Here is a 23,007-nt window from a genome sequence, read left to right on the forward strand (position 1 = left end):
GTGGTACATGGTGCCAGGCTCCTGGCTCATGAAAATGGGTCAGAGCTGGAAGTTTGGCCAGCGGGCGGAGGTGGATCGCTTGCAGTTTATGGCTCGTGTTACTCAATAAACATTTGTCAAGGCGATGCAACCTTCGCACTTGCGCCCCCCTTCGAGTGTCCCGCCAATTTGCTGCTATCAGAGCCAGCAGAATCCCATTTTCCCTTCGCTTTTCCTTTGCCAACTCGGCTCCCTTTTCACCGTGTTCCAATGTCAATTGTTACGTTTTATTGCCTCGTTCTTGCTTTGACTACACTCGGGGAAAAGGGTTCGAAATTCAAGAGTTTTGTGATGAACTTGAGGAGTGCAGGTCTGGTAAGCAGGGTATCTTAGATAATTACCCCAAGGAGCAAAAGATATTTCACTTCTAGGTGACTACTCTTGATATTAAGTTGTACGATGATTCGATATGAAATCTACTTCTGTATATTTTCTACCCTATATATTTTTATAACTTTCTCTCCACAATTTATTTAATATTTCTGCGTCTGTACAAACACATCCAGAGGGACAGGGCCAACGCTAAAGGTAACTGGCGCACGAAGAAATTTATGATCAGTGACAAAAGCACATTCTCACCTTTGATATAGCTTTACTGGCTTCCCCCGTCCACTCTATATTGCAGATGTAGCCGGGATAAGAACAGGTCTGTCTTTGGTCTTTGGTTTGTTCTGTTTTATTGTGCCCGCCCTTTTGTGGCTCTGTGGGTGGTTGGGTGGCCCCATGGCTCTGCAGTGAGGTGGCAATGTGGAGTAGGTAGCCCGAAACCCCCGGCCACTCTAAGCCCCGCCCACCTTGGAAAAGTCCGAAAACCGTGCCACGCATCGATGGCTCTTTTATGCGCTCCGCAGTTTTTCGTTTATTTTTCCCATTTTTTGCGACCCTCTGCCGCATTTTTTGCACAGTGTTTGCCTTCGGATTTTTGCGATAATGGAGACAAATGTTGTGCTCTTAAATTTATCGATTGGTTGGCAAAAGTTGCCGAAGGAAAATATAGCCCAGGATGGCGAATTTGTTTTTATGGGCGCGCCCGCTCGTTCATTCGCTCGCTCGTTCGTTGCGTATACGCCCCGTGCTCGCCGTTTCACTGGCTTTAAAGTTCGCTGGCGGCGCACCTGAGTTTTCAATTTATATCATGTTTTTCATGGCCTAATAGAAGCAAAGCAAAGTGGCAGACCATGGACTCGAGTCCCAGATAAACTTGCGCCGCGATAAGCCAACTATTTGTGCAGAATTTTCGCCTGTTTCCCCCTTTCTTTGGGGGTGGGGCACAAACTTTGCAATTGAAAGTTCGGCATTTAAATTTAGAGAGAGTGCGGCAACTGCCTAAGTTTCCGCGGCCATAACGAGTTATTAATTGTGGTTGAGGTCTGGGGCTTCGTGGCTTAGTGGGTGGCCAAGCTCCCGGCTGGAGGCAGTGGCTCAGCTGACCGCTCCGCAAATGACCTCGGACTCGCCCCGTTCCCTATCCCGCGGTGGGGATTCACTCTATTTTTTCGCGCTCCTCGCCAGCGGCTCCGGCATTAAACACCACAACGTGCTCGAGGACCCCGGCGCCTGGATTTATGCAGCGTTACATTGGCATTAAAATAGCAAAGAGGGATTACGGGGAGAGTGGCAGTGGAAATGGGAGCCAGCTCTCGTATTTTATTATATTTTTTACATTATTTTTTTACCCCGCCAGCGCTTTTGGCCCCGCTCGCACTCTCTATTATGTAAAAACATAAATGCAACTTGCGTTGAGTGCTGTGCGAAATAAAAAGCGATGACTGCGAAACGATGTAGAAATAAGTACACAGGGAACTCAGTTTTATAGGAAACTAAATCATGGGATTAAAAATGCAGGCTTGACGAGCATATTTGTATGATAAATGGAAATGATCAGCTAATGTATTTAATAAAATATGCAAAATGTCTGTTAAGGAAATAATAATTTTGTTAAGTTAATATAATATGGATATCTCAGATTTTTAAAGCTTATTACTAATATTGAGGCTATGATGAGAAGATATAATGGGTTTAGCACTGAAATATTGCAGCTTAACCCAGATAGGATTCTTTCTTTATTTGCTTGGAGTTTTCTTCGAGTGCACTAGCAAAACTGCACACACCCAGGGCTCAGTTGCCCCACTCCGCCGGACTATTGTTCCGGACGAGATGTGACTCGAACCCGGGGTCCGCTCTATATGTTTTCATGGGTATTTCAGGGGAGTGGGCCGCGAATCCGAATCACTTACCTCGATTTGAAATGGCGGCCTCCACGGCGAACCCGCCGCTTCCGGCGTGCGCGTGCAGCAGCCATCCGAGGCTAATTACAATCAGAATGGGGCAATTCATTTTGAGCGGAGCGCGGTGGCGTCTCTGGCTGCTTTTCCTGGAGCCGCGGGCGGCGGTGGCGGTGGCGGTGGCTGTGGCTGTGGGCGGGGCCAAGGCGCCTGTACGTATGCTGCGCGAAAATATTTTCATTGTTCCGCGCCCGGCGCGTATGATGTGGAACTACTCGGTTCCGGAGCGGAGTTCTCCTCTGGTTGCAGCTCTGTTATTAAATTGCTGGAGTTGCGGACTGCCCTCGGTTTTTTGCTCGCTTTAAGTTTTCATTTGGTTAGGCGCCAACATACTTTGCATAGTCGCTTTGCCGCTTTGCCGCTTTGTTTAATTTCCAGCTTTCCAGTTTATTTTCGAGGTTTCTCTATTTTTTCCGCTTTTTCCGAGCTCTAATTATAAATTGAGCGAGGGACCGGACGGCAAGCTCCCATGTACAGCGCACTTTTGTGCGCTTTCCCTTGACAAATTGCTGCTGTGTGATGCGAAATATTTTCTAATTAATTTTTATTGCCAGCTCTTTGTTGTTGCGCCGGGCAACTAATTATTGTCTGTCTGGTGGCAGTGCCAAGTAAATTGCGTATGGATTGGTTTTTGCTGGGTATCTGTAACGGAAATGTGGAAACAAATAAATAATAGTTTTATTTTTCAGCTCTAGCTGCAACCTGGCAGATGCAGAGCATGAAAGTTCGTCGCCGCAGGCGAAGCTGGAAAAACAGCTTTATGCGATCTTTAAACTAAACTCCGCTCCACTCTGGGCCACAAACTCTCGAGTGCAGTGGTGCTCGGGAATGGTTTTGGTGCTCAAACTCAAAGCGAACATTAAAGCCAGGATATCTCCGTGTGTGTGGCACTCGCATGCGCCCCCTCAACCCACACTGGCACCGAAATGCGTCTGCAAAACTTCACTGACACGCAAAATTACCCCACAAAGTGCAATTAGCACACAAGTTAAATTATAAAAGTTCCGTTTTTTAACCTTTTCCCCTCGGTTCTCCGACCCCATCCCCATCCCGCATGGAAATTTGGACAGAAACAAAAGGGCTGCAGAAAGGCGAGCCGGGTAAACAACACTTCAAGAGCAAAGTCCAAAGCCAAATAACAAATTGTTCCTCGGGCGGAGAAGGCGTGTACCCCATGCCATTCTGTGCCATATTTAATGACAAAGTTTTGCATAATTTTATGAGTTTGCTGCGTTATCCCAGCCGTATATACACACACATGGCCCTGGTAAGCCGAAGAAAAATCAGCAAACTGAAAAGTTCAAATTATTTCATTATCGCTTCCGTGCAGGGCGCACTACGGGGGAAAGCAGGAGAAATGCGCTCGAAAAGCCCATAAAAACAAACTGCGGCCCAGCAGCAGGACGTCCTGGTCAGTGGAATGGGTCGGGACTGCTGGGAAAAAATTAAGTTATAAATTTAGATTAACCCCATGCAGCCGATGGCGGACGATGGAGCCAGTCGCGTTCGCTTTCATCCGGGGAACAAGGCTTGAAAAGTCCATTAAAAGTCACAAGGCAGCCCCATAATTATCTATCGCTTTCATTATTACCCCGGGCATCAAGTGTACGCCGCGCGGTGCGCTTATGTGCGGCTCATGTCCTGGAGGAGCAATAAAATATTTGTATCTAGCCCGTCCGCGCAAAGTAGGTCGCGTAGGTGGCGCCGCTACAAATCTGCGCCGGCCATATAATTACTCAAAAGTTACCTCGCCGGGAGATCCCGGGTGCAGGATAGCCGGGATAGCTCCGCTTTTATGCGCGACGGGGCCTGCAAAAGGCTTTTATCGTGTAGGCGGTAAATAGCCGTAAATAAACAGGACGGCGCATAAAACGGCAACAAAAGACGCGCCAGGACAGGCCCAGGTTGCCGCCGTTGTCATCGCCACCGATGGAGGTGGAGGTGAAGGTGCAGATGGAGGTGGAGGTGCAGATGGAGGAGCATTAGCCTGAGAAGATGGGCACTCGCAGAAAAATCGAATCCTCGAAATTACAATTTGATTTTAAGTTTATAAGTGTTATTGTATTCCGACCGAAAGCTCCCTTTTTTCATGTCCAACTACAGTTTACAATATTAAAAATGCTTTTATAACTTCTCACGTTAGTTCATAATTTACATTAACTTAGAACATTTTACTTAATTATAAAATGTTCCCAATGTTACTATTCAAATTTCATTGTATTTAATTCCACCTAATCTACTTATTAAAAGTTATAATAATTGTAATGTATGTGTTATAAAAGCCATCAATATTAAATGCTGTATTAATCATTTGTATTATAATTGAAGAGCGCCTACAATTTTAACAAAAGTCTCTATAATTGACTAACTAACATTTCAGTACACCCTTTTTCTCCCTGTGCAGCCGCCGTTGTTATCCACTGTTGTGGAGGGCCAAGGTTATCGGTTTTATGGGGCTTTGGCCTACAGATTTTTATATGTGAGCCACATGCTGCGCGCTGCTGCCCTTATTTACGACACGGCCAGCCCGACGGCGTCGCAGGATGCCCTGGCTGCCCGGCTACAAATTTCTGGAGTCCTGCAATTTGATCCTGGTGTTTCGGCTGGTCAGAGAGCGCCGGCTAAATGTTTTAACATTTTATCGGGCCCTCGTCGAGTCGCTGCGGTGACTGCGGTTGCCCGGCGGTAGCCGCCGTAAAAGTTTAATATTCTAATAAAGCGGATTTAATTATTTAAAAACAACATTGCCACGTCCGAACGCCGACGGTTTGGTTTTTAATTTTTACGCGCCCTGCTTCGCTGTTTCACTGTCGCAAAAACAGAAAAAAGAAGGAAACCGCGCAACTTGAGTCGACTTTCGCCTCCTGCTGGAGCCTCGACTTTCGTCTAAATTGCACTTTGCGGTACAATTTCCAGCTGCAAGTTTGCCAGAGCAAGTCGTAATTAGTTTTTGCTGGTTTGCTGTGAAACTGATTTTCACTTGACGGGCGGCAAAGGGGTGCGCCGGAGCAAGTGAATCCGAGGGAGGGCAAAAGAAATAGCTGCGTCTTTTGTCAGCCACGGCCTTAGCCGCCCCCTCGCCGCGCCACGCCCCCTGCGGTTGACTGGCGGAACTTTAAAATGGGTTAATTGCATTGTAAACTAAACGAACAAATGGCAAACAAGTGGCACAAGACGGCAACAAGACAGCCGGGCAGGAAAAACAGCAGCGGGACCAGCTTGCAGCTGCAGATTCGATTTGAGCTTTGGCTTATTTATAAATCTGCAATTTCACCCTATCGCCGGGTCCTCCATCCTTGCCGGGCTGCCAGTTTCGCCTGGCAACCGTCGAGGGCATCATTAAAGCAAGTAAGTGGGGATAAATTCCAGGGCCTCGACCGGGAGTTGCTCGGTGTCCATTTCATCGGCGGTTAATAATGACTTGAGGTCTGCGGGGGCCTCGGGCTCAAGTGGTCAGTGTACAGGGATGGTACGCTTATGGAGCTTGAAGATATCCCATACTTAATACTAAGTAAGTGCTTTTATGCTGTCCGTTAAAATTAAATTTCTTTGAATTTTTCGGACTTCCCTCTGAATTTTTGCTCAAGTCTACTCGTTTTTAATTTTTCCAGCATTTATTTATATTTCGAGAAGTTCAAGTTCTGTACACTAGTACACCCCTAGTTTACAGGGTATGCTTAGCCAGTTGAAACAATCCTTAAGTTTTGCATAAAGCGGAGCTGGCAAAGCTCATTTTGTACAGCAGCAACCTTCGAGGCGTGTAATCACAGAGGGGAACATGGCTAACATATCTAATAGAAACGCACAAGCTGCAGCCCCTTTCCCTCTGTGAGTTTCGTATGCCACGGCCTTTGGCAGTGAATTATTTGCAATTCTGCGAGGATGACGGCGACGACGAAGGCGACCACGAGCGCCACATTGTCATAGAAATGATTAACAAGGCGGGCCACAAAGTTGCCGACTTGGAGCACAAAGGCGGCTGGTAAAAAAATCGGAAAAAAGAGGGGATAACCCCGGAGCTCTTCACACACGCACACAAAGGCCGCTGCGTGCAGAGTTCAAGCCGAACACTTGCCACAAACTCCGGCGGATTGACACGACAACAATGTGGCAAGATGGCAGCCGGGGATCTCTCTCTCCGGATCCCCACCTAATATGCAGTTGACAAGTTTTAATGAAAAAAAGGAAAAAATAAGTTGATGTGGAGAAGACGAACGACGGGATAGAAGTAGAGGAAGATGTAGATCCAGCCCGCTCGATAAAAGATTATTAAAATTATCCAAACGAATGGCAAAAGTTCGCTGCAGCAGTTTGTCAAAGGTTCAAAAGGTTATCTGCAGCACACGCACACTGGCACACACTCGGAAAATCTTACGCTCGGAAAAGCGGTGGAAACTCACTCACTTGACGGCCCTTGGTTTACGTGTGCGCGGGTCTACAAAGTTGACAGACATTTTCCACAAGCAAACGTCAAGCACCCATCCAGCACTCGACTTGCATGTGAATGTCCCCCACAGATGGGGTCAGGAAGGTGGTTCCGATAGTCGCCTAAACTGGGAGGTATTATATTTTATAAAAACGTCCACTGATTTTTGTTTATCTAACTTGTTTTGCCACTTGTCATGTTTTAATCTCACCTACATGTGTTTACATGCGACACCTCCTATTCCCAGGTCGCCAGCCTGCCGGGACTATAGTGCCGACCGCAACTGTGGTGCAGGGGCTTTAAATTCTGCGTTATCTGTCCGCAAGCAGTGAAAATTAAATTCTGGCCTGGCACACTGGACAGCGGAGGTGCCCCGAATGCCCGTACATGAAATATGAAAGTAATCTCCGCATATATTAAGGCATTTGACGGCTGCTTTAATATGCAGCCAGCCGGCAAAAGGAGGCACAGCCCGGCATCCCAGCATCCCGGCATCCCGACATCTCGGCTCCTGGGCCCTTGATACTTTGCATTTTTGCTGAGGCAAACATAATTCGTCTATTATGCAGGCTGCCACAGAACAGGACGAACACACACATGGGATCGCATGGCGAGGGGCTGGGACGTAGAGGGGCAGGATGGCGGAGTTCATAGATCCTGACTGGCGCTGTATTCACTTGGCAATTACTGCTTTATTTATTATGCCGAAATGGATTATCCCTTGCAGTGCCCGGGGATGCAATTTCTGCTTGTGCTGCTATTTTGTGCCGTCAACATTTTTTCTGCAGCCCCTCCATCGCCTATGCTGGGAGATTTTCCGAAGCACTTGTGTCGTCGCTCCCGATGGAAAATATTTGCATGGAAGAACTCTGTGGCAACAAGGCCTACGGCCGGGCTCCACATCTACCCGTCACTCTTGTATCTAAGCCACAGGCTGCTGCACCGTTTAAAGCGCACAGAGCTTTCCGGTCGCACAATTGAATTAAGTAAAAATAAGCCTGCGAAGGGACATTAAATGCGAGGGCTTAAATGCAAATTCCTAGAGCCGCACCGGACTTCGCTGGCCCCTGGCGCACGGCGACATTTGTAACAAATTCGATGCACACGAAATCCATAAATCAAATCAATAAAATGACAGCATGAAAAATTGCCAACACAAAAAACCGCAGGCCAAACCATTATTTTGGAGTCAAAAAATCGACGGCGAGAGGCGAAATGTCGCCGGTTTTTACAGGACACCGAGACAAAAAGCACAAAGGGAGCCCCGAATGAAATCCGCAACCGCACTCTGAATGGCAATCAGCAGTTAGAACAAAACCCTGGCCATAATAATAATAATAATAGAACAATGCGGGAGCGATATGCAATGGAAGTTAACCTTTCGACACCTACAAATAAATAAATGGCCAAGTAAATATTGTAAACAGCGCAGCAGCAAACACAAAAAAGGGGGAGTTTCGCACGGAAAGGCTGTGACGAAACATGGAAACCGTTTCCAGGAGGCTGGTCTGGTCCTGGGCACTGGCAACGGGTCGTATGGATAACAAATAAAATTGTTGACTGTGCCATAAAGCGACAGCCGGAGTTGCAGGAGCAGCAAAACCAGGAGCAGCAGCAGAAACAGAAATAGTAATGTAGGAGACAACGAACGAGATTGAATGAAAATCCTCGTATGACATAAAAATAATACGCAACATGCGAAAACAGGCAAAAATGCACACACAACAAATGGGAAGCTTCGAAGGAAAGGATTCCGGGGCGTATTAGTTATATTTCCCTTCGCCTGTCTATGTGTCAGTTTTCCCGTGGCGTCAGCTGGCCAGGATGAGATGAAGCCAAGCCCGAGCCAAGGCTAAGTCCCAATCCCAAACCCAATCCGGACGCGAGCCAAAGCCAAGTGGAGCAACAGAGAAATGCCGCTGGCAGAACGGCAATAATAATACGTTATTGCGAATATTGATTGCCCGAATTACGGGGGATCCGAGTCCCAGACCCGTCCCAGAAGCGTGCTAGGATTTCCTTTTTGGCCAGGAAATTCGCATGACAGCGTGTGACGGGCACGCACACACACTGGCAAACGCTGGAAAGGCCAGCAGCAGGTGCTCTTTGTTTAACGCCCAAATGGCTTTCGGGTTTCACCACTATCCGAAGACTCGAAAAACACACTCGAACGGCGCAAGGCCGCGGGATATCTGATGACATGCAACGATTCTGTCAACAGGAAAGCCAAGTCAAACTAAGCGAGGCCCAGCCCAGGCCAGGCCAGACCAGACCAGCTGTGATTAATAAACAAATTGGAATACCTTCGGCTAAATAAAGACCCGAAGACGCGACTCAATAAATCACCGGCTTATCCACTCCCCGCCCGGCCAAATCAATTATATGCCAGCAGCACACACAAAAACATGGCCTTTGACAACACGAATCCAGGGCCAGGAGGCACGGCAGATAATTTATTGATTACCATTAACAAACAGCATGTCAAGTAAGTGTCATTAGAATGTCAACGCATGTTGACGAAGACGCTGCCCCCCGGATTTGCCTGTCTGGCTCGGCAGTCGGCCAGTTGGCCATCTGGCTGATGGACAGCTCGGCTGACCCCTGACCCATCAGCCCGCGCCCTGGGCCTCTGTCACGCTCATTAATTTGCGCGGAGTGTGCGAACAAGTTCATTTCGTTTGCAATTTCCTGCCAAAGGCGTTGGGTTACTGACCGCGGCTCCATCACAGTTGACAACGCAAATTGACCAAGTTGGCGGGCCAAGAAGCAGCCACCTTGGCAGCTGTCTTCGCTGACGGCCGACACAAAAAAGCACACAAAATACTGACAGTTTGACAAATTGTTTATGTAAATGGAAGTGCAAGTGGTCGAGCAGCGGGAGAGGGGCGAAGGCAGGCCAAGATGGCCAGGGCAGGTCGCAGGGGCCGAAAAAAGCTTACGCCTATTGGCTTAGTGACACGTTTCCGTATCTCGATTCTGCGGACTCTCCAGCTATCCAGTTCCATAGTCCTCCAGCTGCGGGATCCATTTCACGCTGCAAGTGAGTAAACATCTAATTCACTGTTTGCGCTCTTTAATTGTTTGCCCTGCCCAGGGGGACAGCAGAACGCCCGAGAAACGCTGACAGGCCGGGCCGTGAATGGTTTTGTCGGCCCCATAAATGACAACGACCTTCGCGGGGGAGGGCTGGGTTTCAGAGGGTTGGCTCTGCGGGAAAGACACCGCCCAGGCAATTAAAAATTGCTGTCTTGAAATTTCAACGGCGGGCAGCGTCTAGCCTGCGGCGAGTTATATAGTTTAGGACCTCAGTTCGTCGTCTGCAGCACTGGGAAAAAAGAAGCCTAATGTAAAAACAGAAACTTACACGGAGCAAAATGTTGGTAAATCAGTAAATACATAAAATTATATAAATATTTGAAAAAATCTGAATAATGCATTACATTAATAAAAAAAAGTAAACGATATTATTCAATTCGAACAAAATACATTTAAATTGGGTTGGTTTAAGATGATGCTTTTTTTTTATTTCACGGATCATCGATTGTATTCAATTTTTGTAAAAGTAAGTAAGTAAACGAAACAATATTTAACCAATTTAATTTTACTGAATATTGTTTTGTTACAAAATGATTTTATATAAGATACGAAAGTAAGTAAAAATAATGTGAAAATGTCACAAAAGGTGTCTAAAAGTATGCTGCGAATGAAAGATAAATTAAATCTTCATTAGGGTAAAATATGTTGAAGCATACTTTCGGACATTTAAAACCATGTTGAATTAACAGGCGCCCCCCATAATGTAAGATTAGGAATCCAATGTATATTAAATAAAGATGTAAATTAAAAAAAAAAAAAAAAAAAAAAAAGGAATCCGATGTATTTTCCTAGTGTAGACCTGGCCAACTGGCGCAAGTTAGCCTCCTTCGGGCGCTTGGTTAGGCCGACTTCCTGGGCGGCGCTCTCGTTCGTGGCCAGCAAAACGCTTTGCCAGCTTTCTTTCCCTGCTCGCCATAGTTTTCATTTGCTTTATGAATATGCGTGCGGTGTTTGTGGGCGAGTGTGTAAGCGGACACAAAAGCTGTTGCTTGCTTTTCCGCTTTTCTGCTCTTCTGCTTAGGCGCTGGCTGAATGCCTTTCCGCCAGACTTGCCGAAGGGCAGAAAGTTTTCCTTTTGAAAGTACCTCTGCCCCGTTTGGCTCTTTTACGGAGCGCCTTGGTGATACATTTTTTGCCTCTTCCAAGCCGTTGCCCTGCCTCGGCGTTATTAACTCTAATTACCACATTAAACGCCAAAGTGTCTTAATATTCAATTATAAGTTTTTTCCCTCAGCCGGTCCGTTTCCTTGCGTGTCCCGGCCCCTTTGCGGTGGACTATTGGAAAAGTTTGGCCGATATTCGGGCCATCTCTGTGACCCACAGACCCAGAGCTACCGGCTTTAATGATGTCTGAGTGCTTACAAATTATTTCACCAAATGTGTTTAGTGTTTAGATTGCTTTTGATTTTCTTTGGTGAAAGTTGGACAACGCCAGCCCTAATGTATGACAACTCGGTGATGGGATCCCCTCGGAATGGAATGGAATCGAATCGATGAAATAAATTGCACTTATTGACTTTTTGTGAACCGCTCCACCGGCAATTAACTCTTGCTAATGGCAGTACCTGTTTGTCATGGGGGATAAAGTGCACAGGGAAAAAAGACTGAACTTGTAAAACTTATAAAATAATTCCAAAACTTTTAAGTAGAATACTCAAACCTCTACTTTGCATCAGTGAACTAGTATACTTGATGTGCTGAATTGGGACTATAAATTTTAATCTGATAATGGCACATTTTCCCCCTGTGTACGCATTAAACTCGAGCGTAATGAGAGCCCTGCGATGGCTTCATCAGGGAAATGCCTGTCGCCACACACAAAAACACACACTCTCTCCCGTGACAGCAACTCAATAAACTAATGAATGCTTATAGAGTCAGCGTCGTTGACAGAATTTTAATTAAGGAACCGTGAAGCGCTAATTTTGCATATTAATAACCGAGACAGGACTACCCGGCACGCCATGACGAGAAGGCCACCGAGGATGTGGATGTCTGGCTGGGTGGCACTATCTGAAACTAAAAACTGGGACTCAAACGAACTGAACCTGAAACTGAGGCGGAATGTGCGATCACTGGCACACACAAAGGCAATAAATAAAACAGTAGCAGGAGTCGTCGCCTCCGCAGCACAGTCATTTAAGTAGTTGAAATTAATTTCAATTCAGCTCGCACATGTCCCTCCGCCACACATCCAATCCGCATCCGTCGGATGGCGGTGTTGGGGAATTCGCGCCGCCTCGTCTCTTTGGAGTATTTTATTCCGACGGCACACGTTGCAGACATAAAAGTCGCCTCGCTGCTAAATTATAATATCAATTATTTCGCAGCACAAAGCACATAGGAGCACGGGTGGCGGCAAGGACTCTTCGGGAGCAGGCTAACTGCCACCAGGAGTGAAGGCTCTTCGCCGGAGGCTGCAGTAATTACCGCTCGGTATGCAAATGGCAGCTAACTAGCTGTGTCAGGTACGCAAACAAAGTGACAGCTTCATCCGCCCTTCTCCTGCTCCCGCCTTCCGCATTCCTGGCCTCTCGACTCATTTTGTTACGTTTTGATGGCTTTTCAATTATGCGCTATCAATTAGCCAGCCCGCAACCCACTTACTGGCGGCCCATTAGCTCCGGCCCTAGTCCACAAATCGGGTTCTGTTTGCGTTATGGCACTGAGAAAATACTACAGAATCCACTGGAATTTAGGTTACCTAACTTAAAAGACTGCAGATTCTTCTGTATTTATAAAACTAACCCCTTGAAATCGATAATAAGGATAATATGTAAAATTGTACATTTATTGCTGAGGTAAAGCGGTTAACGACCCGTTTCTTAAATTAAGTAGTGCATCTATGTGATATAAATTAAGTTCTGTGCATATTTCCCCCAGTGCGACAGTAGGAAAACGTATCTCAATTTTGGCCTGTAAATGTTTAATATCAAAGAGCATGTCAAAGTCAAACTTGCCTTGTGGCACTTTCTGTCCAGCATTTGAATCATTACACACCAACGCCTCGCAAGCTGAGGAGCTTTGCAACTTTAATTTAAGCAAAACACGACGTTTTCCCTTGCCTCGCAAAAAACTCATTAAATCAATTTCACACCAGACCGAAAGCCAGACCAGTTAGCACTTTGCAGGACCGATAAAAAATCTCCAGCTAGGGTGGTCAGAGCCCTCCCGAACTTCCCATACTTGCCGTACTGCCCGTACCGCTCCCGAGCTCAAAAGGCGCGTCAAAAGCCGCTGCCGCTCCAGATGAGTAGGCCCGGAAAAAGGAGACCCACCGAAAGACCCGACCGCTGGTGGCCAGCCATTGTTTGGGGAAAATGCTTTTCGCAGCCTTTGTTTTCATTCCGCTCCTTGGGGCTCTCGCCTTTTTCTCTACCAGAGAAATTGTTTCTGCGTGATTGAGGTTTTCCGGCAGAGCCAGACCTTTTCTCCGGCCTCCGCAGCTGCTTAGCTCCGTGAAAGCCCCGAAAGAATCTTGGGCGGCGCTTAAAGAGCCAGCGCCGAATGTCTTTGTGGCCACAATTCATGAAATTTGCAACTGGCCCACTGGCTATTTTTAATATTTTGATTAATTTGGGCTTCCCTTTGTGGCGCCCTACCCACGACAAAGATGTTGTGCCACAAAGTGAAAATTGTTATCAGTGCTCGATCTTTTTGAAATACAATGGCCAACCCTTTTTCCACCGAGATAAGGTTATTTTTGTTCGGAAGAAATAAAAAAGGATTGGGGGCAGGGGGAATCCCACAAAAGCCGGGACAGGAATCAAAGAAACGAGGAGCCACCTTCACCTGGCAACCCTCAAAAGTGCCAATGGTGGCATTCGGAGATCAGGGCCGAAAATAAAGAAAATAATCTAAATGCAAATAAAACTATTTTCATGTCACAACAATGCCTTGAACACAGAAAATAAAGGGGAAACAAACGCCGAGGAGAAAGGAAACTCAAGGCGCTGAAAAGTATGCAACTGAAAGGAGGGCGAAAATAAACACCGAGAAGCAATGGCACACATTTTGAATACATTTATTTGCACATTTAGAAATGCAAACAGCGGGAAAATACCGAAAAGCCGGGCCAAGAAAGAACCCTTTTTGCGCAGCCAAACACGGAGGAAGGATACTTTCGAGGGACTTTCCCCCAGCATCCCTCGGAGGTCCCTGGCCGCTACGAAGTGAGTGAAATGTGTAACCCTTGCAATGATTTGTTAAATTACAAGCAAAGTTTTTCCCGGGGGCCAGGGCGCTTCAAGTAATTAGTGAAAACCTTGGCTATGGCAATGAAAAATTGCCTGAAATTGGGCGTGAAAATGGCTTCCAACGTAGCTGCGAGGGATTCCGTTTGCTGCTGGGCTCCCCGACAGCCCGAAAATTCCCCAAAAGTCGCATTAACCTCCCGGAGTTCACTCCTGGTTTCATTAGCGTTCCGCCCTATCAGGATCATGTCCTCATTTTTTGCACAGCACTCGTAAGCCATTACTAATGCAGATAATTACGGATTTAATGTGTGCCATGCATTCCGCAGTCAAGGCTCCGAAGGCAAATTAATGAAAGTTATCGGCGGAGCTTGGGTATCCAGGCAATCACAGTCTTGTCTCTGCGACAGGCAACTTTTTAATGGATCCCCAAATTTGAGGGAAAAGTTTCGAGCCAAACTTAATCCGCCCCGAGAACTCGGAGCCTGGACAAACATTTCAAGTATCCGAGAGTCATCGACGTCCGCCTAGAAGCTGCTGCTTTCAATAAACAAATTTGTACGCAAATATTTTGGTACACAAATTTCTGCCAGGCTACTAAATATTTTGTGTAAAGTCGTTGAGCATTCACAAAGATTGCAATAATGACAGTCGAGGCTTGCCAGCCGGAGCCTAGTGGGCGTGGCGGGAACGGGGGATTGAGGAGTGGGGCTTTGGAGGATCTGGCCTGGAGGAGGAGCATCCAGGGCGCAGAATGTGTGTAAACTGGAGCAAGAGGCGGCATACATTACGGAAGCGAAACGAATCGAGGCACGAACCTACGGAATGGAGCCGGGAACTGGGAACTGGGAGCGGAGCGGGACAGACACACAAAAGTCAACATAAAATTTAATTAAAAACTTTGCAACAACTACAACGACGGGGCGTGCGCCGCCTTCGAAAATGAAACAACATAATGCAGCGCTAGCGGAAAACGTGAGGAAAACAGGCCCTACGACGACTTGCCGGCGAATTTTGTATCTTTTCTGGTGCGGCAATGGGAGTTGCCAGTTGCAAGTTGAGGCAGTCCAAGATGTGCACGGCAAAAAATGCTCAAGGGGTTGATAGAACTTAGAAAAATACATAAATAGAGCGGAGCAATAGGACCACTTTTGAAATGGTGTCTTAAACTTTAACAATGGAATTAAAATATTAAAGTCAAGATATACATAATTCATATTGCTTTCTTCTATTTAAGACAGCATATTTTTTCTTTTCATGTGACTTCTATTCCTATGCCAACGAGCGAACTATGAACTTGGAGTTTGTTAAATTGGCCAAGAATATTGGGCAAGAGCTGGCCTAAAAAATGCCCAACGAACTCGGAGTTAGGCAGATAAAAAACAGGCAGCGGCGGAAATTTAAATAAATAAAATGGCTGAAAATAGCGATGCCAAGGCGGCCGCGTCTTCACGATTCCGATGCGGCAAGAGGAAAACCAATTACGAATTCAAATGAAATTCATGAAATTCCTGCCACTTTGTGCCGAACTTAAACCACGTCTTTGTAATATATATCACTTTGAAAGCCTCCCGAAAAGAAATGGGAAAGCAGGAAGAAGGTGGCATAGTTTCGTAGGGCATCGAGCTTGCACGGGGATGTACAGACCCGCCCCTCGGGACTTCGAGACTACGAGGCTTCGAGAGACCGTCTCAGGGCATTTAAATTGCCGGCATGATTTGAAATACAAATTGAGCAAATTGGCAGGAAAAACTGTGCAAAGTGCCCTTCGACCGCAATGCCGAGTGAATTGAGGTAGGATGTACTGTGTGGGTAGGCAGCATTAGTGCTCGAACGTTCCCCGGGAAAGGCCCTCAAGTTCGCCATCTTTGTCGCTGGAAATTGCTATTGATTTTCCCGACTTATCTGCGCATCTCGCGGAATATGAGTAGGCAAAGATATCGCGTTTCGCGCCGCCATAATTAAAATGTTAAAAATGTGGTCACGGAATCTTTGGAGCCCCCGCTTCCTGGCTTTTAATGGGCGATGCCGTAAATGATATGGCGACCGCATTGAATTTCCAATGAATGGCGGCCGGGTGGGTGGTCGTGGGTGGTGCTGCTCCCAGTGGTGCGTTGTCACCTTGACAACCACTGGGAGCTCGTTAGCCAGCTTAGCTACAATTTATCTCCTGCAATTGGCGACCCACAACCACCATTCACCATTCGCCACTCAGCAAAACGCTCTTCTGGCCGCCTAATCGCATTCAATTAACACACAGCTCGGAAAAACCAAAGGAAAAGCGCCCTGCCACAAGAAAACGCAACTTTCGTCGAGGGCAAGCTCGTAAGAGCAAGACGGTCCAAAGTGCAGGGCAGAAAAGCAAATCCAATAAAGTTGTTATTGCTTTTGTTTCGGCTGGTCGAAAGGCGTTTATAAATTACTTAAAGCGCTTAAGGCCGGAGAAAAGAAAGCCCGCAGAGTGGATGGGATGGGTGGCAGGGGAGTGGGCCAACAACTTGTGGCGTGACCGACCGTTCGAAGCCAATCCGGCAATATGTTCGCCGCTTTTCCTATTGCCCCGGTCGTTGGGCTGCTGAGCAGATTAAAGCGTATCGTGTAGCAGCAAATCCAAACCGCAAGCGGCCTACAAAGGAGGCAGGCTGGAGGAGAGACGCACTGGGAAAGCCTACCAATTGAATATCAATCAACTTTTGGGCCGTGCGTGTGTGCGACGGCGGCAGTGGAAATCCCCCATCAAGAAGGAGCTGAAACAAAGGAGGCACACGAGTGGCTGTGGGCGTGGCACAATCGAAGTGGCCTTGCCCCGCCGCCCCCTCCCCAACCGTAATGGAATTAAAACGGGCAATTTCGGGCCAAAATTGCTTGATAGGCTGTCTTGTCTTGCAAGTGTTATGGCTGCTGCACAGGAAAAAACCATAATCGGATTACTCTCGTATTCGAAAAGTACACTTCATGCAAGTTTTCAATCATCTGTCTTTTGGTAGAAATCAGAACTATCCTCATAGCTTGTCGAAAAACTATTTTGAATCACTTAAAAATTCGTGTACTTCAAAATCTCCAACAGCTTTAAGTAATCCTCTTTGTGTTTGAAATTTTCAATTCCCAATTGCCTTGGTATTGAATTTTTAAATCATATTTTAGATTTTATGAAAAACATGTTTGTGATTCACTTTAACATATACGATAAAAAATGTTTGTGGGAAATATTTATTTGAGCGAACCTTTAGCTATTTCTGCCAGTGTCCCGAATCGCCGCCACATTGGAATTTTACAAGCGCGTCTAACCGAATTAGGCAGCACAAATCAATTGCATTAAATGGCAGCTAGCGCGTGTCTTCGCCCCTTTGGGGCTGCCACAGCCCCTGTGGTTGGGATCCCACTTATGCCACACCACTCTGCCCCAGAATTTTAGCATACGAAATTGGTGTACACGTCTCGAATGCGGAATACTTGCAGGCGTATGCCAGAAACAATTGGGCTGGCCCGAACAGGCAGCCAAATAAATGCCGACGAACAGCTGCAAACGACTTATTTATGCCACAGAGAATCCGCAGCCCACTCCGCCGCCTCGCATGATATCCCTGTTATGGCTGCTGCTCGGGATTAAGTCTGCCTGGATCCTAATTTACACAGCTTCTGGGTATTTACCTCTTCTCGGGGCGGAAAACTTTTGGCCAAATGAGGGAAAGTCGGCAGGAATGCCTTTTTCGGCAAATGCTCTCAAGTATTTAAATTCGGCGGATTTTTACGTGGCTCTCCCATTCGCCCGACTGCGACTTCGCCTTTCGCCATTGCATGTGTTTATTTCATTTCTCATTTTCACAAACATTATCCCACCCACCCCACACCAACACACACTAGGGACGCCACATGCCAAGTTCTACTTCATTTCATGTCGGCATTTGCACATTTTCCTTTTGTTTTCCCATACAGTGAGTGTGTGTGTGTGCTGGGGAAAATGTTGTTATACTTTTTGGTTTCTTGAGGCGGATACTGCTCTCGCCCGCAGAAAAAGTGCGACTTGGAGCCACCGCAAAACAATGAAAATTGGTTTTGTTACTTTGCTTACTTTCGCAGACGCTCTTCTTGGCTAAGACCGCTCTGCGGCTGAGCCCTTGGCGGTGGCTTTTATTGCCCGCCCAGTGTTATTGTTGCTGTATTTATTTGGCAGCTGGCGGGGCTTGGATGGGAGCCACAAAGCCACCCAGCCACGGAGCCAGCGAGCCAGCGCGCCACCCAATCACCCACTTCTGCCGCTGATGGCGTCGAGTATTATCGCATAAAATCCAAAATGTAAACACTGGCACACTGGCAAGGCGGGTCCTTGCAGCACGTACACGTTTATACGCTGAGCGACATTCCCTGCCAATTTGAATATTTCACTCCGAACAGCTCCCGCAAGAATTCACTAATATGCTGCAAATTATTACCTGGGCCAGCGCCACTGGAACTCACGTGATGAGCGATCGTTTCAAGTTTATTATCCTTAAAGTTTGCACTCTTATCGCCCACTGAGCTCGGTTAGTTTATCCACTATTCGTACTTTAGTTAGTTGCAGTAGGGCCACTGCTTCGGTTTCGTTTAACACACTGCACAAGTAACCATAATCCTTTCTCGGGCACCTCTGATGTCCTGCTGGGGTTTGGCCTGAGCCTCAGGATTTCTGCTCCTGCTGAAAATACCACCAGGCGAGTCGAGTCGCGCGCGATTCGTGTCAACTGCGTCGAAGGGTTCACTTTCAACTGAACCACGGCTGGCGCTTCGCCGTCGTTTCTCAGCGCCCTGCGCTCGGGCTCGAGTCGTCGCTTCGGGCGGCCTCGGCGGGCCTCGGCTACGCCCACGAGGACGGCCGAGCGCCGGAGAGCGGGGTCGCTGCCCAGAGAGCGAGCAGGTCCCGGCTCTCGCCCAGTTCGCCGCGGGACAACTGTGCCACGGCGAATTGGGTTCTACCAACTCGAGTGGTTAGACCTGGCAGCTGCGACTCGCCTTCGCCCATTAGGAAGATAATGAATGGTCCTGTTTGCAATAGATGGAATAAGGGAATATCAAATAATACCATATTGTTTTGATAGGTACCTGTATTTTTCAAATTAAATAGAGGTTTGTGTCCTTGCATTTTTATCAAGTATTTCGCATGACACCCCATATCCTGGCTTGCAGTGCGTTCAGCGAACAAGCTCATCTTTAATAATATATAAATATCTAATAATCTTAAATCATAATTTAGTAATGTTGTATATTTTCATAAGTACTTTAAACAACCAACTTATCTAATTTACTTGAATAGTCGATGGCCCCGACAAGTACTATTGATGTTCTATAAGTTCCTGTGTGGGGCTTAGTTTTACCACTTTTACCCCTTTAATAAATCTTACATTATTACTCTTAAGTTTTAATCTATCTAACAATATATTGACCAGGTTAGCCTGGCGATTGGCTAGTATTATATCATCAATCACATTGTTCTCGGAACATTCCTTTGATCATGTAAACTTGTCATATAACATGGTTAACCTGTCGCTCGCAGCTCTGTGCTTTCGCCACTCACTCTCCATAGTTTTTCGCATGGAGAGGCACAAAAACCTACCCCTACCTCATATTCGCCGCGAACGCCACTCCGAATTTCGATCCGAAACGAGGGGCTGGCCGAAAAGATGTTGCCGCACTGGAAACTCGCTGGCAACATTCGAAGCGCTTCGCAACATTTCGAACTGGGAGACAAATTGCGGCATGTCCTGCTAATTTCGGTGAGTGAAAGTTACGTGGCGAGATCCCAGGTGGAACGCTGTCACTTTTCACATGAGGCCGAGCAAGAAAAGCCGGGGAGCCAGGAAATCAAGTTATCCAGGCGTGACCACCGAGGCAGGCTCGCGTGTAATTAAAACTAAACACCAGGAACAACATCAACATCCACATTTACACCGGGGGCAAGGAGCCAGCGGCGGGTCATCCGGATATAACGCTGAAGAGCGAGTCAGCAGTTTGTCCAGTCGAGGACAAAGGGAAAACCGGGGACAACCAACCGACTGACTGCACGGGCATTACGCTGATGACGAAACCGAATATGGAAGTCCATAAGTCAGGATTAAAAACGGCGGCGGACACGCAAAATATGGCGACAACAACCTGGTCAAAAGGAACTTTGCGCAACGAGAGATGTCCTGAAATTAATTTGAATATTTTCCAACCTTTCCGGCCCCCACCCACGGCCCGGCGCGCTTTTGTCTTTGTTTTATTTCAGTTTTTGTTTCGGTTTCCGCTCTTGTAGCAGCGGGGCTTTTGACTTCATTAGAAGTAATGGCCGAATCTGGCTGCAAAGTGAAAAAACAGGAATCCGTCCGCGCTGGGCTCCCCCGTCCGGCGAACTGTCAGCGACGCAACGCAACGGTTATAAAATTCCAAAATATGCACATAAAGACATAATCCTCCCCCGCTTTTCCCATTTTTCCCGGAAAATGGAAATAGAAACAACTGCCGAGTCAACGGTCAACAGGCGGCGGCGGGTCAGTCAGTTTCAATTTATTGGGCGCGCTTGAAAATAAATTTGTTTTTCGAAAATGCGAACATCAAGCACAGCGTGCCGACGGCGGAGGGTGGGTGGAAGGTGGGGGAAAACAGGTGGGTGCGGCGGCACAGGTACGCACCCACTCTCTGGGGTCCTCGCGGATGAAAAACGATTACGCAATCTGGCTCGTGTCTGCTAAAACAAGTGAAACAAGCCGGGGCGGTCAGCGTGAAATGAGCTGAGTTCGTCCGCATCCTACAAATAAATCTTTCCTCCCCCGACTCGTTAAAGTGCCCCTTTAAATTAGGCAAATCGACTCGGAAATACTGAGTTCAATCACAATCGATTAAGTTTCGATTTCATCTCTTTAATTACCTAATCTTTTGTCTTATGTTTCTGTTCATTTGTTCAAGGACTTCATTCTGTCGTTTGTTGTACATTTTCTTTGATTAGTTTGAGGAGTAAGCCGATTCGAAACCAATCAGGTTACATTCAAATCGTTGAAGATGACACTCATTAATTTACGTCAAAGGGAAAGCAAAAAGATAGATATACTTTAAGATATACATACATACAGATAGCTGAAGTGAAAATTGTAAAGAAACCATTTAGTCTTAAATTTATAGATGTACAAAGATCATATATTCCGACTCTTGGACTTAGATTCATCACGCAGCTGCTGCAGCTCCCCCCACTTTTGCATCCCGCCAGCAATTGCAGCATTCCTCAATTAGTTGCAGACGCACGATTCGCTTCAGGTTTTCGGGGAAATTCAATATTGAACATTAAGATTGGTCACCTGAGTGCGGGATTGGTTATATGTTGCGCCGCATAGGGAGTGGGTGCCCTCAGCTGCCGCCGGACGGCCAAGCGGATTACGATTCGGATTCGATTTACTTTGTCGTCGCCAGGAAGTCACAATGCGGGTGCGTTACAAACAGGCAACAGTTGAGGGCGATCCGGGCGTGGGACGGGGTGGTGTGGTGCCTGCGGGATGGAATTTGGCTGGGTGGCAGCGAGGTACTTGCACCGGCGGACCCACAAACAAACAAACAAATAAACAAGCGGCTGGCAAACAGGCCGCGCCGTGATTGCAGGACATTTGCGCAAAAAGGCAAAACAATTGAATTGAATTGACAACAACGGACCGGGACCACCCGGGTCCGGGTGGGTCGGTGGTGCCGGCAGTGCTGGCCGAAGGTGGTGCTGCCGCTCGAGGGCCGCTCACTCGACCGGTAATGGTGTTGATAGCATTAAGCATGCCTCAACGAAGTCCAGTCGGGATATGCGTACAGGCATGATTCCACCGAAGGCCAATCTGTTCACGGCCCTTGGGTAAATCGTGCACTGGAAGAAAATATGGTTTCAGTTATTAAAATTCATTGATAGGTATTAAGGAAGGCGATAAATCAAAATATATCTTAGAAAGAACTTGAATACTTAAATATTATTTTCCTTAAAAATCTATTTTAGAAAATGAGTTAGTCAAAGAATAATGATACATTGATTGAAAATATGTCTAAAATTTGTAGTGGTTGTTATTCGTCATTTTTGTGCTATTAATGAAACTTACATAATAGGGAGATATGATCTGCATAGTGTGGCTTACCATATTTTATTAAGGGTCTTTATAGTGTCGGAATGGTAATAATATCATAAGGATATTAAGTGATGAAGATAACAACGGTTCTATATTAAAGAATAATACAAACTTTGGTTCAAATCCTTAAGTTCACCTATCGTTCTGATGAAGTACACGATTTTTATTGTACATAAAGATGATTCAATACCTATTATTCTTTTTTTGACTTTCTTGATTCGATAACGCTTTTCCGCGCAGTGTAGCTGTTGTTCCGTGTGCTGTTTTCACTGCACTTCAATGCTTTTTGCAATGTAAACAGCCGCCGCAGACACCGCCCCCGGCCTTCCACCGACACTCGCACATATTTCCACATTTCCCATTTCCCTTCTTTTTTTTGGGTTTTGCATTGTTTATTTGCTTTACTGTGGTTACTTTTGCTGTTTTCCCGTTTTTTCCTGTTCTGTTCTCCAGCAGCTGGTGTTTGTTGTTGTTTGTGTGCTGGCAAATTAGTTGAATTTGGGAGAGAGCCTGGCCAAAAGGGTGTGTGGAGGCTGTTGAAAGTTTTTGTTTGACACTTTCTGGCATAAGCCCCGACCACATGCGACATGCAACAGAAGCAGCAGCGGCAGCAGGAGCAGGAAAAGCAAAGCAGCATCGACAAGGACAACCGACAGTCCGGTACTATTCGCACTTAAATGTCCTTCGTTGAGCCTGCTCCTGCAGCTCTTAATCCGCTTAAACGTTAAAAGTGCTAATAGTTTTTCATGTTGCAACCCTGACTTCTTTATACGCCCAAATGGGAAAGGGGGCGGGGCGGGGAAAACCCACCCCCTGCCGCTGCAGCAGTAAAAACAACATTTGCTGCCAGGGGGTGAAAG

At 46.7% G+C, this 23,007-nt stretch overlaps 1 protein-coding gene and 1 long non-coding RNA gene across 3 annotated transcripts in view; one reads left to right on the plus strand and one right to left on the minus strand.

Moving 5' to 3' along the window:
• The window catches only part of LOC108031698 (hemicentin-2), a 63,480-nt gene extending 44,712 nt beyond the window's left edge, over nucleotides 1–18,768 (minus strand). Inside the window, exons 1-2 of one of the 2 annotated variants that reach the window (XM_017105358.3) lie at nucleotides 18,498–18,768; nucleotides 2,277–2,966 (exon numbers count right to left, since the gene is read on the minus strand). In XM_017105358.3, the coding sequence (XP_016960847.1) occupies nucleotides 2,277–2,505 (229 nt within the window). In that variant the 5' untranslated portion in view covers nucleotides 2,506–2,966; nucleotides 18,498–18,768. Of the gene's footprint in view, nucleotides 1–2,276; nucleotides 2,967–18,472 lie in introns of both variants that reach the window. The other variant, XM_017105357.3, reaches the window with a different exon arrangement.
• LOC127011524 (uncharacterized) lies at nucleotides 5,940–10,132 on the plus strand. Its single transcript, XR_007764529.1, has 3 exons — nucleotides 5,940–6,884; nucleotides 6,998–9,790; nucleotides 9,845–10,132. It is a non-coding gene; the product is annotated as an uncharacterized LOC127011524 (long non-coding RNA).
• Nucleotides 18,769–23,007: the final 4,239 nt, after the last annotated feature.

Source organism: Drosophila biarmipes, chromosome 3R, assembly GCF_025231255.1.
Source record: "Drosophila biarmipes strain raj3 chromosome 3R, RU_DBia_V1.1, whole genome shotgun sequence".
Lineage (NCBI taxonomy): Eukaryota > Metazoa > Arthropoda > Insecta > Diptera > Drosophilidae > Drosophila > Drosophila biarmipes.